This window comes from Cydia pomonella, chromosome 16, assembly GCF_033807575.1.
Source record: "Cydia pomonella isolate Wapato2018A chromosome 16, ilCydPomo1, whole genome shotgun sequence".
Classification (NCBI taxonomy): domain Eukaryota; kingdom Metazoa; phylum Arthropoda; class Insecta; order Lepidoptera; family Tortricidae; genus Cydia; species Cydia pomonella.
In genome coordinates this window covers 8,500,133-8,515,769 of record NC_084718.1, presented here as the reverse complement: position 1 = coordinate 8,515,769, position 15,637 = coordinate 8,500,133, and the positions used below count along the sequence as shown (strand labels likewise).

At 34.7% G+C, this 15,637-nt stretch overlaps 1 protein-coding gene across 3 annotated transcripts; it reads left to right on the top strand.

The window, feature by feature from the left end:
- Positions 1 to 292: 292 nt before the first annotated feature.
- Positions 293 to 6,972, top strand: LOC133526703 (uncharacterized). 3 transcript variants are annotated; one of them, XM_061863418.1, is made up of 9 exons: positions 293 to 430; positions 693 to 758; positions 3,036 to 3,167; positions 3,395 to 3,415; positions 3,604 to 3,729; positions 3,834 to 3,929; positions 4,552 to 4,629; positions 4,709 to 6,743; positions 6,863 to 6,972. In XM_061863418.1, the coding sequence occupies exons 1-8, from the start codon at positions 367 to 369 to the stop codon at positions 4,744 to 4,746; spliced, it is 621 nt and encodes a 206-aa protein (XP_061719402.1). In that variant the 5' UTR covers positions 293 to 366; the 3' UTR covers positions 4,747 to 6,743; positions 6,863 to 6,972. The 3 variants fall into 3 exon arrangements, with proteins under 3 accessions (XP_061719402.1, XP_061719401.1, XP_061719403.1); XM_061863417.1 differs by lacking the exon at positions 693 to 758 and adding an exon at positions 550 to 633 and having other exon boundaries at positions 300 to 430; XM_061863419.1 differs by lacking the exon at positions 693 to 758 and having other exon boundaries at positions 300 to 430.
- Positions 6,973 to 15,637: the final 8,665 nt, after the last annotated feature.

The window sequence follows — 15,637 nt, the reverse complement described above, 5'->3', positions numbered from 1 at the left end:
GATGTGACCATTCTGCAATTGAAAACAGTACTTATGTACAATCGCTATCAGATATATCAGAGCGGTCAAGTTGCTCATAAATATCTGAACACGCCTCTATTGTCAAGGCAATAGAGTGCGTATTCCTATATTATTGAGCACCTCGGACGCTTCGATACATCTGATGGCGACTATACATTTTTCCGTTGGAAAATCGTTCGCTATAATGTTTATTTTTAAATCGACAAAACCGTAAAATTTGAGGCATTTCACAACTTTTAATGTCTTTTATAGGCTAGTTTTACTATTGCATTCAGAATCAAATAATGTTATTGTGTTATTGTTGCTGACGAAGAATAAAACAATGAAATTTAACCAGATTTAGACATGTTTATATTAATAACCTTTTTTGTATCGCATAATATTTTTGTTAATGCAAAATATTACGAAGGTATGAAACGGCGTTGAATCAATTCAAACATAACAATAAGATATTGATATTTTTTCATTAGTATCTGTACAAGTTTTTCACGTAATTTATTTTATCTCAATTTTATACCTGCAATTCAGTTATGTACCCTTCATCACAAGATAACATCTTGAGGAAGGTGTTTTCGGAAACAGTCGATTTGAAGACTTTAACGCATCTAGGAAGTAAGTGAAATATTATACGACGAACTTATACTACTTATTCATTCTGTATACGCTTATAGTGGTAAGGGAAGAACCAGGATCCACATACAGTCCAACCAACGATCTTGGAAGAACAAAAGCTATAGGTAATAATTAGGGTGATTATAATTTTGTCGAACTTTTTTCGTCTTTGATCCCTATGACAGATCCTTTAAGTCTCTTTTGGTTAAGCTTAATAAAAAAAAAGCGGCCAAGTGCGAGTCGGACTCGCCCATGAAGGGTTCCTTTATGACGTATTAAAAAAAACTACTTAAACTACTAGATCTCGTTCAACATTTTACCACTTTGGACACACATTTTACCACTTTGGTAGTGTCCCTCGCGCAAACTATTCACTTTAGAAAAAAATTATATTAGGAACCTAAATATCATTTTTGGAGACCTATCCCTATACCCCACACGTATGGGTTTGACGAAAAAAAATTTTTTTTAAATTTTATGACGTATTAAAAAAAACTACTCACTAGATCTCGTTCAAACCAATTTTCGTTAGAAGTTTGCATTGTAATGTATATCATATATTTTTTTTAGATTTTTCATTCTGTTATTTTAGAAGTTACAGGGGGGGGACACACACTTTTTTTCACTTTGGGAGGTTCTCTCGCGCAAACTATTCAGTTTAGAAAAAAATGATATTAGAAACCTTAATATCATTTTTGAAGACCTATCCATAGATACCCCACATGTATGGGTATATTGAAAAAAATTTTTTTTTTTTTAATTTCATGACGTATTAAAAAAAAACTACTTACTACATCTCGTTCAAACCAATTTTCGGTGGAAGTTTACATAGCAATGTATATCATATTTTTTTTTTAGATTTTTCATTCTGTTATTTTAGAAGTTACGGGGTGGGGGGGGGGGGGGGACACATTTTACCACTTTGGAAGTGTCTCTCGCGCAAACTATTCATTTTAGAAAAAAATGATATTAGAAACCTCAATATCATTTTTGAAGACCTATCCCAGATACCCCACATGTATGGGTATGTTGAAAAAAAATTTTTTTTTTTTAATTTCATGACGTATTAAAAAAAAACTACTTACTACATCTCGTTCAAACCAATTTTCGGTGGAAGTTTACATAGCAATGTATATCATATTTTTTTTTTAGATTTTTCATTCTATTATTTTAGAAGTTACGGGGGGGGGGGGACACACATTTTACCACTTTGGAAGTGTCTCTCGCGCAAACTATTCATTTTAGAAAAAAATGATATTAGAAACCTCAATATCATTTTTGAAGACCTATCCATAGATACCCCACACGTATGGGTTTTATGAAAAAAGATTTTTTGAGTTTCAGTTCTAAGTATGGGGAACCCCCAAAATTTATTGTTTTTTTTCTATTTTTGTGTGAAAATCTTAATGCGGTTCATAGAATACATCCACTTACTAAGTTTGAACAGTACAGCTCTTATAGTTTCGGAAAAAAGTGGCTGTGACAGAATCGGACAGACAGACGGACATGACGAATCTATAAGGGTTCCGTTTTTTGCCATTTGGCTACGGAACCCTAAAAAGATAATTTAAGAAATATGTTTAACCGTATTTTTATCACTTCTTCAATATTCTCAAGACAGGAAATATCTACAACGTAAGCTTCGTCAATGTAATCCAGCAAAAAAACATCCGCAACACGCTGCGTCAAAATAAGCACAGTAACTACAAAATACACATCAACATACATCGCACTCGAGGGAGCATTTTGCGGGCACGTCAGTTAGTAACGTTTGCAAATCTTGTAGAATATGAATAGAAAAGTGGGGAAAAAATCACCGCTTGTATTTAAGTAATATTAAATACCACTTTCCTGGCATGTCACAATGCGATGCATTACACAACCCCGCAGTGTCAGGGAGCCGGCCTCGGAACCGCCGAAACTTGACACCCTTCGGCCAAAACTCCTCATTGTTCAAGTTCGCTAGATGATCAATACTTTAGAGTTTTCTTATTCATTTTAGCATTGTAGCTCCTGCTTAGATCTTTTTGCTTTATCGAATGCCTGAATGCGGTTTTTTTTTAACTTTTTCTAAATGTCGACCTTAACTGTGTACAAACTCCCCCAACCCTTTTCGCATATGCCGAAATTAATGCAAAACTTACGCCTTATGCTACAATCTAAATGAAAAACCCTTGGTTAGATACGACTCAATATCATTTATATGCCACGGAACTAAAACAAAAATTTGAATTGAATTTGAAATCAGAAATCAGCCGTTGCACATCCTGTATTTGTATTATTCAAATAACTTTAACTATTGGTATTAGCATCTGTGCCCATTAAATAGTTACATTACCTTATTCCAATTATTATTCTTCCGTTACCTTTTAAAAGCTGTTAAAATTGACACATTTTTGCAGAAGTCTTCCCAAACCATGCGATTGAAATACACGTGGAAAAGACGCAAGACGAACCACCACAAATTCCATATCAGTACATGAACTGGTTAAGAGCGAACCCTAACTTTCAGACAAAAGCACGACGTCCAATAGGTAGGTGTCAAAATAACTTAAATCTATAAATTAGAAAACGTTTATAAACTTTCAACAATCATTTTTTGTAAATACATATTATTAGTGTGTGAAGCGTAATCATTGGTCATTTTTTTACCAAACTTTGAACCATAATTAAAGACATAATGAAACATGTGGCGATTGTTGTTAGCACAGTGAAAAACTATGTTATTAACTTAGTTGCAGTGATTATTTTACTTTTTCAGAACGTTCAGGGGAAAATCTCGGTAAGTTAGCATATGCATAACTTTCATATTCAACTTAAAGGGATGCACAGTTGATCACCTTCGAAAAAATTCGTTCAATCTATAAAAATGCATTTTATTCGAACAAGACGAATTGCTATGAAGAGTACTAATCAATCTTAATACTGAAGCAGTATTTAATTTATATATTCATTGAATTTACTTTTTAGAAATGTCCACCACATCATCTCCCACCTCCACAACAACGACAACTACAACAACCTCGACGAGTACGTTTCCTACCAGAACAAGCGATCTACTAACTTCTCCACCAACGGATAATACAATAAGTAAAGGTAGCGGCTGCAAATTATATCATTTATGTTATTTATTTTAAAAAATCCACTAGACTAGAAGACTAAGTATCCGTGTTGTATACAGTGTGTTCTTTTTTCCATAGATAATCGAAAACGGCCTTTGTATATTGAAGATCTTATACAAGCTCTAGAAGATTTTCATAAGAAAACGAAACAAGATAAATTTACTGCGAGTAACAGTAATAACACATTTCTTTATCCAATATCATAATTACTTTTCACCAAAAAGGGTATAATCCATATAAAGACATTTTTTAAAGTTTTAATTCTCAGTTGGATGAGACTTGACAGATCAATTTTCGAACTGCTTATAGTATAACTAAAAAAAATAATTCAGAGGGCTCATATTCGAGAGGGCTTGGGCTTTAATCCCCACGCTGACTCAATGCGGGTTGGGGACTTCACATACACCTTTGAATTTCTTCGCGGATGTACGCAGGTTTCCTCATGATGTTTTCCTTCACCGAATGGCTAGTGATGAATATCAAATGATATTCCGTACATAAGTTCCAAAAAACTCATTGGTACGAGCCAGGATTTGAACCCGCGAACAATAATACCAAATAATATAGGTAGCTATGTGTTTGGTTTGGTTTGGTTATTTATCTAGACTATTTTCTCTTTGATGTGTAAATAATCGCCTAGTATGTACGTACAACATACTATTATTATTTGGCTCATTGTCTCTTAGATAATGATTTAACCTGAAAAAAATAGGTGTTTCTAATATTTTTACTTTGATCGATTATATTGATACAATTATTGAGACATTATATTTAATATTATGTGATATTTTCTTAGGAATCGATTTAGCAACTGATGATGATCCTGATCGTCCATTAGTAAAAAAGGATTTATGGGATCTCGAAAATATTATATGTAAGTTTTTTATTTTCATTTTACTGGATAAATATCGACTTAACGTTACTTTCATTGATGACTATATATTTATTTACAGCTTCCAGAGGTAAATTTATTTTTTCAGGATATTCCTAGTGGTTATTCCTATTTAACAAACTTCATCAACAGCTGAAACGATTTAGATGAAGTTCGGTATGGAGTGAGTTTAAGTTCCAAAGAAGGACATAGAATAGTTTTATCCCGGAAATCATCTCTTAAGGAGGTGAAAAAGAAGGGTGAACTTTACTACAGATGTGGTACAGTCAGCGTCAAATACTTTGTAGCAACCAAAGTAGCCAAATAGTTCGGTACGCCATATATTTAGTATGGTCCACTTTGACTGCTACTAGGGAATGCAAAAACCGGTTTTTTCTTCGGTTTTACAAAAAAAAACGAAACCGGTTGAAACCGGTTTCGGTTTTTAGAATCAACAATTCTTAAATTCATCACCATGGAATAAAGAAAAGATTGCTTCACGTGTAAAAACGAATGCTAGTATAGTATATACACGATTTTATCACGAGATTAAAAACAGAATATCTGACTATTTTATTGTATTGTATGGGAATCGTCAAATGACTTAATGTTATTTGTAACTAGGAATAAGAACAAACTAATTTTATTAAATTATTTTTTTTGTTTGTTGGTTAGACACCGATGGGATAGGTCATTTTTTCTTAAATTATGACAATATCAATTTATAATTTAATGTTATTTGTCTTAAATCAAATGGCCCAATCCGAAATCTTGCTCTAAGTTTTTCGCTGTCTTCTAGTATATATTCAAGTAGTTAATTCGTTTACTGTTACTACCTTCCTTTAAAAAATAATATGGAAAAAATAACACAAACACAACTTTTCCAATAATGCCAATATCGCTAATACAACAATTCACGTCGCGTGTTTCTTCTCGAAAATTCAATTAGAAACTGATGGTGTTAGCTTAAAATGGGCAAACACAGGTAGTCAAGTAATTCCATTCTTTAGGGTTTGAACTACCCTTTCCTATTAGAGCGAAAGAGACAAAACAGGTTGTCGGTAAGTCGTTATCACCGAACCAACAAAAGACTCTAAAGCTGCCATTGATATAATTGATTACGTGGAATTTTTCTACAGCGCATCGCATAATTAAGTTATAAGTAAGACCTTTTATACCCATTTTTATTAAAAAGTACAACTATACAATTCGTACACTAGCACGGATGTCCTGCAACTGCCAGTACTTTATATTATTTAAATCTTTCGTATTTTTGTATTTTGTACCGTAAAAATTCATTTAGCGTTACAAATAATCAAACTAACACAACACCACAATTATTTGATTTGATGTCGATTCAACCGGTTTAGGACCGATTTATACCCTTATAATGAATACCTAAAACATGCAACTTAGGTAAATAAAAAAACCGAATAAAACCGAAACCGGTTTCGGTTAAAACCGGTTTGCATTCCCTAACTGCTACAAAGTATTTGACGCTGACTGTACATGGAAATTCTATGCAGGCGAAGTCGCGGACAAAGGCTAGTGAAACTTTAAGTACTGATAAGACTAAAACAAACAAACTTATTCAGAAGGCGGCGAAGATATTACTCATACAGCTGAAAGCTGTTTAAGCTAGATATACTGAGTTGGCTTTGTTCAATGTACCTTCAGCAAAGTCATAAGTACCACACTACAAAACTTATAGTAGGTACTCGTAAGACGGCCCAATTCGAACTTCAAGACACGTCTTAGTGTCAAAAGTGATATTTCTTCAAACAAAAACCTCACTTTTGATACTCACATGTCTGATCCATATCGTATTTAGATCTAATATTTGACGTATCTTAAAGTTCGAATCAGGCTGTAATACATGGTAGAAGCAATACTAATATTAGGTATTTATAATTATGTAGTATTTGTTATTTGGAATGAGAATGTACCTACAAATTCCAAGTAGTAGAAATATATGCCACGAACTAATAAAACGTTTTATGAATTTAGAATTACCTTAATAGAAACACCATAATAATTATCCACAGATTGTAAAGACAAACATGGCACTGATGAAGCAATCAAGGATTTCAAAGACGTCATAAATTTAATTAACAAAGGTAACAACAACTAACCTTATTATTTACCCAAAGGCACTTGTCCCATTGTTTCTACTTAGGCAACAGTTCTTTTAGGTAATTGCAAAAAATTCAACGCCAATTAAAATTTTTTTTTTCAGGCGTTAAAGTACAACTGGAAGTAACAACACCAGCCGGTGTTGACTCTGATTTAAATTGGGTTCCCATTAAAATACCTGTGTAACGATAAATAAACATAAAACACGACTAACACGGCGTATATTTTTGATCCTTAATCTCATGAAGTCTTTAAAACGGTCTCCTTGAAATTACCAATTATTTTGTTACTTGGGTCAAAATATACCTTAGAAAAAATGTCTTCTATGGACAAAACAATAAAAATTTACGACTCGGGTAGGACAAGTTTCAAGTACTAAAAACATGGATCCCGTCTGTAAGGTTGCAGCGTCAAAATTAGCTTTTTCTGAGATTCCCACATTAGAAGCTGAGCATTGTACCTACTACTTATCTTTTAATTCCAATTCATTGAAATAAATTTATTTTTAATTTATTCTATTTTTTCTTAATTTTGCGATGTATACAGGTAATACGCGAACAAGTTAAGCATACAATGAAAAGTCTACTAATTACCTTTATCCTTAAGCGGCCCACCGCACCGTACAAGGAAAATTGGCAATCGAATTTGAATCAATTGTATTAGAAAAGAGAGTTGAATTTGTTTTATTTTAAAATCAAACGAAACAAAACAAAAGCAACTTTGTTTCATTTATGTAAGATTTAATTTTCGTGGGAGGTAATTTAGTATTAGGACACTGAACCCCAAGAGGATAAAGGAACCTTCACAGTCGCTGTACTTAACAGGGATACCTAATACCTACCAGTAACTGTTTTTAGTGCCCCGTCTCTTTCAAAAATAGACTAGATACAAATCTTAGAACTTTAAGCAGTGCAAAATAAACATAAGTGCTGCGATATACACGCATCAGCTCCGGGAGCTGCTAGTGTATCAAAATAAATAAATAATAACATGCAAGCAACATGATTATAAATATCGCGAATAGAATCTATATTATAATAGAATCTGTATATACTTTTCAGCTCGCAATATCTTCATATTTCCAAAGTCTAGAAGTCAAGGACTAGTATGACTAAAATACATTGCTCGAGCGCTCATTACATTAAACAAAGAAACGAAACCAATCAATTACTTTCATAAGAACAATATTTAAAATGCTACTTGACCTCTACCGCACGGAGGCACGTACAAAATTAACTGGAACATTATTTATGGACCTCGGTAGAGGATAATTCTATGTAATATTTATTAACTCATCGAGCTGGCTGACGTTAAATAAGAGCGGTATTCATAGGTCGTACTTTGTTTGAAATAAAATTGATCTATTACTTCTTAGTTTCCGGCGGCATTTGATTAGGTATGTTTTTTTTAGAAAACTATATATCTAATGAGCCAAGAACAGTTAGTTACTTATATTAACTACCTTACTAAGAATTCGCTGCTTCCTATTACTTCATATACAATAAAATTACATACTACTCCTAAACCCTACGTGGCAGCGCAAAAATAATTAAATTTTCGTTCCCCTTCAAAATCCCCATTTAGTAATAAAAAGCGTAATGGCAGAATGTCGTAACGAACTACATGGCTAAATATTGCTCATATTTTTTTTTATGGCTGAGTTATGGCTATTATACTGTGTCGCAAATATATGTGAAATGAAAATTAAAAAAGAGCAACTTCCCGGCATAGGCCTGCAACTTTGTATGAAATTTTATTAAAGACATCTCGTCTAGCCGCGCCCAAAACGTGATACTTCCCAGTCAAATATGACGAACATAATATGTATCAATATTTTATTGCATGTTTGAGAAAAATAAATAATTACATGCCGGTACTATGAACGGTGGCCAAGTTATGCAAGCCTGATGAATAGTCCAACAAAACGTGGAACAACGAGCGACCTCTGCCTCCACCCGATCTTTATCGTATCGTAGAGCGGACTCAACTGCGCATTGCAATTAAACTATTAGCTCCATTCAGTACCCAGATCATAAGGACATTCGCAAACATCCTGTAAAACAATTTCTCGACACAAGTCATTCGGGCCTCTCGTACTGTAGTACAGTCCGCAGCAAATAGATAGTAAAGGCAAAAGTGGCCAAATAGATAAGAGTGTGTCCCGATATATTTGGCTACTTTAGCCATCGCTATCTATCGGATGTTGACTGTACATTGTCACTTGATAAGGTTTGAATATAGTTAATAGGATTACGGACCGGAATAATTTTCGTTGGGCGAATGTTTATTTTAGAATTTGGAAGGATATACCTAGTTTAGTACAGTACCGTAAAATGGGGTGAGTAGACTGAGTAGGGACAAAACTGACATTCAAACCTCGATAAAACTTTAATTTTTCATGTGACAAACTGATTTTTATATATAATAAATGATCCGGTCGTTTGAATTTCAGTTTTTTTTAATAATTTTTTGTAGTTCCATTTCATAACTTTAAAGATAAATACGAAATAGTAGGAAATCCCAGCTCACCCCCTAGAAGGGGCGAGGAGGGATTTCCTACTAAGGTGAGTTTTGAAAATTGTTGGAACGACACTTTGGGATTATGAACATTATAATAGCTTGATTTGTTATTAGAATATATAATTAACGTTGCAGTAGCCTGTAAAAACCAACTCAGCCCTCTGTCATCCCTCCTCATCCTATTCATAACCCAACTGCCCTCGTAATCCCTACTCACCCCATTTTAGGGTACTATTTTCGCTAGAATTTTTCTCAATAATTACTTACTTTTGTAAATTTTTTTACATTCAAAATTCAAGTAGGTGCCATTATTTTTTCTTTATTACGAAGAAATGTAATTAAGAAAAACTGTACTCATTTTGAAGTTTTTTTTAGCAGCACGATGAAATTTCCACATAAAGAAAGTAGACAATGCATTCACTTTGTATGCCTGCATTTTATTCACTCTTTTATTGTATTTTATTTTCCTCACGAGGTCTATTTGGAAATGAGGAGATTTGCAGCTGTGAAGAAACTAAAGTATCTAGTTACGACCGTTCATAGATATGTCAACAGTTAACGTATTTCGTCTGATATGAGAATTCTTATAGTATTTTTTGCAACAGCCTCATAATAAGGGTTCTTAAAATCCAAGGGCCCAAGTCACAATAAATTTGTGTGGCGTTGTAAAACGAAACGAACTTGAATTTTGTAAAGACAGGTCCGAGATTTTAAACACCTAATTATTTATTTTCACAGACATTACAATTATTTAACATAATTACACACATTATAATTATATTTTCTAAGACACCTCCAATTACAAATAGACATGACAGTAACATAATATTGTATGAATATTCCTAACAACACTGCTGTTAGGATCCTAAAACAAGGGCCCGCACCCACGCGCACCGTGCGTCAAGTAAAGTTGATTTCGATATCACTGGCAGTCATTTAATCGACAAATATAAGTGCTGGAGTAGAACTCGCTACGCTCGTGAATCTATTATACAATCTTTCGCTTGCACGGGACTCAACACAAGCACTCGAAGATATATCAAACTTTGATCTCTTGTTGTACAAATAACTATTTACTACTCAGCACATTACTATGAACAGTAACCTGCGAAATTGCATGGAGAAATTGTGAATGAATTCATTGATTAAGCTGCCATGCACTTTTACGGTAGATGGTACCTGTAATACCTGTTGCACAACATACTATTAGAAGATTGTTAGCGCATTGTTGCGTTTTGTGGGCTATTCTTAAATTATATGAAGTATGTATTTTATTAAATAATTTAAATTATAACATAACACACATTATTGCATTGCATATGTCGATCCAAGTCACAGGATCATTCAATATTGAATAATGAAATTATCGACGAGGCTCAATAATTTGCATCTCATTTAATAAGACTATCAGAATCAATGAAGATAGAACTGATCGTAAGATCAATAAATATACCTAAGTGTAATTGAATTAAGCATGTCTTACATTAAGTATTCATGTCAAATGATTAATACGAATATAAATACACAATAAAGGCCGATTTAAATAAGCGGTATTTACACTACCGAGAAATCTCCACCGTTGAAAAGCATGTATTTTAATTGGCTACAGCGTGAGGTCCCGTAATTTTATACTCGTTTATAAGCTAACGAGTTTACTCTAATAACAGTGTTGTTATAACAGCACCACTATAAATTGGTACTACTGATAGATCAAATTACAACGGAACAATAGGAAAGCTCCAAGTACAGCAACAGCTCAACCGAAACTGGTTACTTTCGTAATAATGGTCAGACAAAATGCGTCCAAAGAATAAATGTAACGTTTTGATGTTTAAATGACTAACCTGGTGCAATTAATTAAAATTAAAAATGGTTGCCTTGGCATTTGTGTTTGCAAACACATGAAGGTGTGTGCAATTAATTTGTAGGCATTTTTGAGCGCAATTTGTTTAACAATGTTTAATTAAATTGCTACAGTTTCACGCTGAAATCATTCATAATGGTCAATTTGTTTTAGATACTTATACTTCAAGTTTTTGTTTTCATGTTATGCCTGTGATCTTACATAAATCAACACACAATTAATAAAAATTGTTAACATTGTTTAAAATATGTTGATGGAGTCAGACCTAAGTTACGTGTAAACGTCATAATTCCATCATGTTTGACGTTTAAAATAACACTTGCACTGTCTGGGCTATCAAAATCGCTGACAATTTATCTTGGTCTGACTCTAGGTATCGTTTTATAGCTTGATTAAAATCATGCATTTTTTGTGACTAATTATTATTATGGAATTCTAAGAACAAAACACGACCCTAAGCAACGTGTTGAGTATAATAATAACTTATAATAATTCACCCAGAGCGTTGCCCAAGAAAACAGCAATGAATAAATCTATGTTGGAATTAGCATTCCTAAAAAGGTGGCCGTGTACTTTATTGTGCCGGCTAGGGGATAGAGCGCGCGTAAATCAGATTGTATGGACACTACACCGTTTTGAACACGCTGTATCGGAACACCAGTTCGTTGTCTGCGGTCTTGGCTATTGTTTTGGTCCGGTCTTGGTTATGTGACCCTCAGTACAGTTTTGTGCACACTTGAAAATGTGTGATTTTATGACTGATTAATACCAGTCATAAAATCACACACATAGGTTAAAAGGTAGGCTGAAAGATAAAACGCTAGAAGACTAATGCATTGATAATTATTAAACAACTTTAAACTTCTATTGACTGTTCATATATTTTAGTGTTTAAATTTGTTTATAAAGACTAAACAGATTTATCAGTAGAAGTAGGCGGCGACTTAGAACTGTGGGCGCAAATATTCCATTTCTTTAGATTTTTAATTATGAGCTTTTTATAGTGATAAATTGCACGTAGCAAGTACCATTTTGTGGCCGCGTTAGTAAAGGTCTCCGTTTTAACTCGGGCATTTTGCTTTCGCATGTCCGGATGTTCTCCTCTACAGGTCGCAATCAATTCTTAACCGATTTTCGTGAAATTTTGTGACCAGATTCTATGAATAAATTAGTTTTTTTTGTTCGATTTAGTTTTTGGAAATTCTTCAACATGCGGAATTGGCAGCGCCAATGGCATCTATGGCGCTTAACGCAGCGGCTTACGTGAGCGAATAACTCGCCAACGCGAAGCGGCGTGGCGCGGCGCGGGTGAATTCAATCCTTTGATACCTATGGAAGTGTCCTACGTGGGCGATCTCGTTGTGAATGCTAATGCCGTTGGGCCGCCGCGCCGCGTCGCATTCGCGAGTTATTTTCTCAAGTAAGCCGCTGCGTTAGACTATTGTGAATTCACTGTGTTAACGAACTCAATGAACTAAGTATTTTTCACTTTTACATTTTTTAAGCTTAACGCGAGGTCTACAGCTCACAGAGCCACTAGTATAAAACTTTTTTTTTTCTATATTTCAGTTTTAAACATACTGAATACAAAATACACAAAGTGGCAAAGCGGTCAGCCTTCTAGGCACACTGCCCATCGTGTTTTATTTATAAGGCCTTTATTTTAAGTTTATTAAAGTTTGTGTTATTATTTTTAAGCTTACGTATAATTTATTGTTTCATATTTAACAGTTAATTATAAATATAAGAGTTAAACAATTAACATTATTATTCATTACACAAATCATCGATCCATTTCAGGGTTTTAGATTGCATCTTATAGACACACCCTTTTTGATTCGCTATAGCATAACGCCATTTACTTGCTTGTAGCTATTGTTGTGATCTAAAGGTCTATCCACACAAACATAAGGTCCGGAATTTCAAACAATTTCTAGCTATCATCCCAATTTACTTCTATGTATTTGGGTAAGTGACTTAAATCACTTTAGGACGATAGGTAGGCAATAGTACATTTCGATGCTATTGCGGAAAATATTTCATTACTACACGAGTACCGAGATATTATACTATTATTATCTAAGTATCGTAATAAATATAAGAGCCTCGGTAGAGAGTACCATTTTGTACAATTTGTCGTTGAAACTCTAGGTCCATGGGGTCCCAGCGCGCACAAGTTTTTTGGAGAAATCGCGAAACGTCTGGTTGACGTTACTGGTGACCGATGAGCTGGCGGATTCCTCGCACAACGTATCAGTATTGCGATACAACGAGGAAATGCCGCCAGCATCCTTGGTACAATGCCTCAAGGGCCTATTTTTGATATAAGCTAGTTATAAGCTAGTTATAGTAATCATCTGTATAAACCGATTAGGAAAGAAAATCAAACGAATAAAACGAAGTATCGTTATTTACGATTATTTGTGTATCCTTTATTTAAATTGTATGAAAACAATATCGAATGTTGCCTTTGGAAACTTAAAACATTCTTGCGGTGAAAAAAAACGCCTCTGCTTTGACAGGCGTTTCGGCAGCTATTCCGTTCCATTCAGACAACTTATTAAGAACGGTTTTTCAATATTCAATATTAAAAAATAAACGTGTTATAATGATGAAGAGGTAAGTAATAATATATGAAATATGCTTAAATTTATTATTTTTACATTATTAGTAGGTTTTTATGTTGATTAAGACTTTTAAAGGAAACTACTCCTAACATTAACACTCAACAATAAGTAGTCATGAATTGGAACACGTGGAAAAGTAAAAAGCACTAGTTCGCGAAATCCAACTTTCCGCACGCTAAACAGCTACGTAAAATAGCACTTTTTGAGCAACTGTATTAATTTTTTTTTTACTGTACATATGGTCCTACTTTACCGCACTAGTGCGAAAATTAGCATATTACGTTACTGTGTCGAACATTTAAAGGGCCATATGTGCTGTAAAACGTTGTACGATACATGTGCGAATAGGTAATTCGCAACTCGTGTCGATTTAAAACACTCTTCGGTCGTGTTTTAATGTATCGCCACTCGTTTCGAATTTCCTATTTTTCGCACTTGTAATGTGACGTGTTTTTTTTGTTTTAGAGTAAATTATCATTGCCCGAGTGAACCGAGCTTAATTTTATCCAAGTTTTGACTTTTGTCATATAAACTTTCCCTGTATTATAAACATTCTCACCTAGGCTAATATATTTTTTCCCTCTTAACACATAATATAAATGACCTACCTACTTGAGTTCACTCATTCGTTTCGACGTGTACTTATTACGACAGTCATAGTGATAAGATACAGTTTCAAGTGAATATTGTCATCAAGTCAATACCATGTTAGGTCAAAGTTGTGGTAAGTGTAAAGTACCCTTAACAAAATTGCCACTGGACGCCAGCAGCGCCCCGGAGCGCCGCGCCGAGATGACGTTATATCGGGAGCAAAACTGACCTTTGCCATTTCCACACTGGGCTCATGGTCTCGACTTTCACCATAAACGGGCAATTTACGGACGCCGAGCGGCCAGTGTCTTAGACTAAACTGTCTCAATTAGTGCCCGGATGACCCTGCAATTTCGTCTGGCAACACCAGCAATTGCCTGCTGCCCAGGATTGAGGTTAGGAAATTATGATTCTTTATTAGAGGTAGTTTACTTTCTGGGATAACTTCAAGAATCTTTTGCATTGTTAAAGATGCTTTCAAGAAGTTAAAAATGTTGTTTACTAAATAAACAGAGGGTTGACTATGTGAGTTATCAATGAGCCAACCCCGTGTATCAATTAAGTGTCCGAACTTCCGGTATAAAAGCATGCAAGCTTTAACTATCCAGCCTCTCAACACGTCGGTGTTATTGAATCAAATTCTAACTCCTGGGTTAATTAAAAGCTAGGTTTTGTTGAATTAGAAAGGCGAGCTGGTAGGCAGCGGGCAGTGGTGTTGTGTCGTTTTGGGTTGGCGAGGTGTGAGTGGTGGGATCGTGCGCGTGCAGCTGCGCGGCGGGACGCAGCGCAAGCGTGCCGGTGGCGGCCGCGCCCAGTCGGCGCGAGCGCACCGCGTAGGTATTGGTAAGCTCCTCTTGGGACTGCTTTGCTGAAATAGAAATAAGATCTCATTTATTTGAAAACCCTTTGCCAAACAAAGGCGATTGCATTTCAAGCTGGAATAATAGTGATATTGTAGAGAAAACTTACGCGTTACCGACGTATATTAAAGTAAGATAAGGCCTAAACTACGCATATACTTACATACATATATATAATTTCAGTAAGTATGTATATCATGATAGCGACAAAAATGCGGCTGTAAAAGAATGTAATTTGTGAGCCATGAGCCCGGCTTTGAAGTTTTGAACCCACGAATTCCGTTTTGAAACTCGCAAGCCTGGACCACTCTAGTACCATCGCTTACCTACACCAGTTTTGGACGCTGTTGTTATAATGTTCAATCGTTCATCTTAATAATAAATATCGACTTAGTAGAACCGTTGCATGGAACATC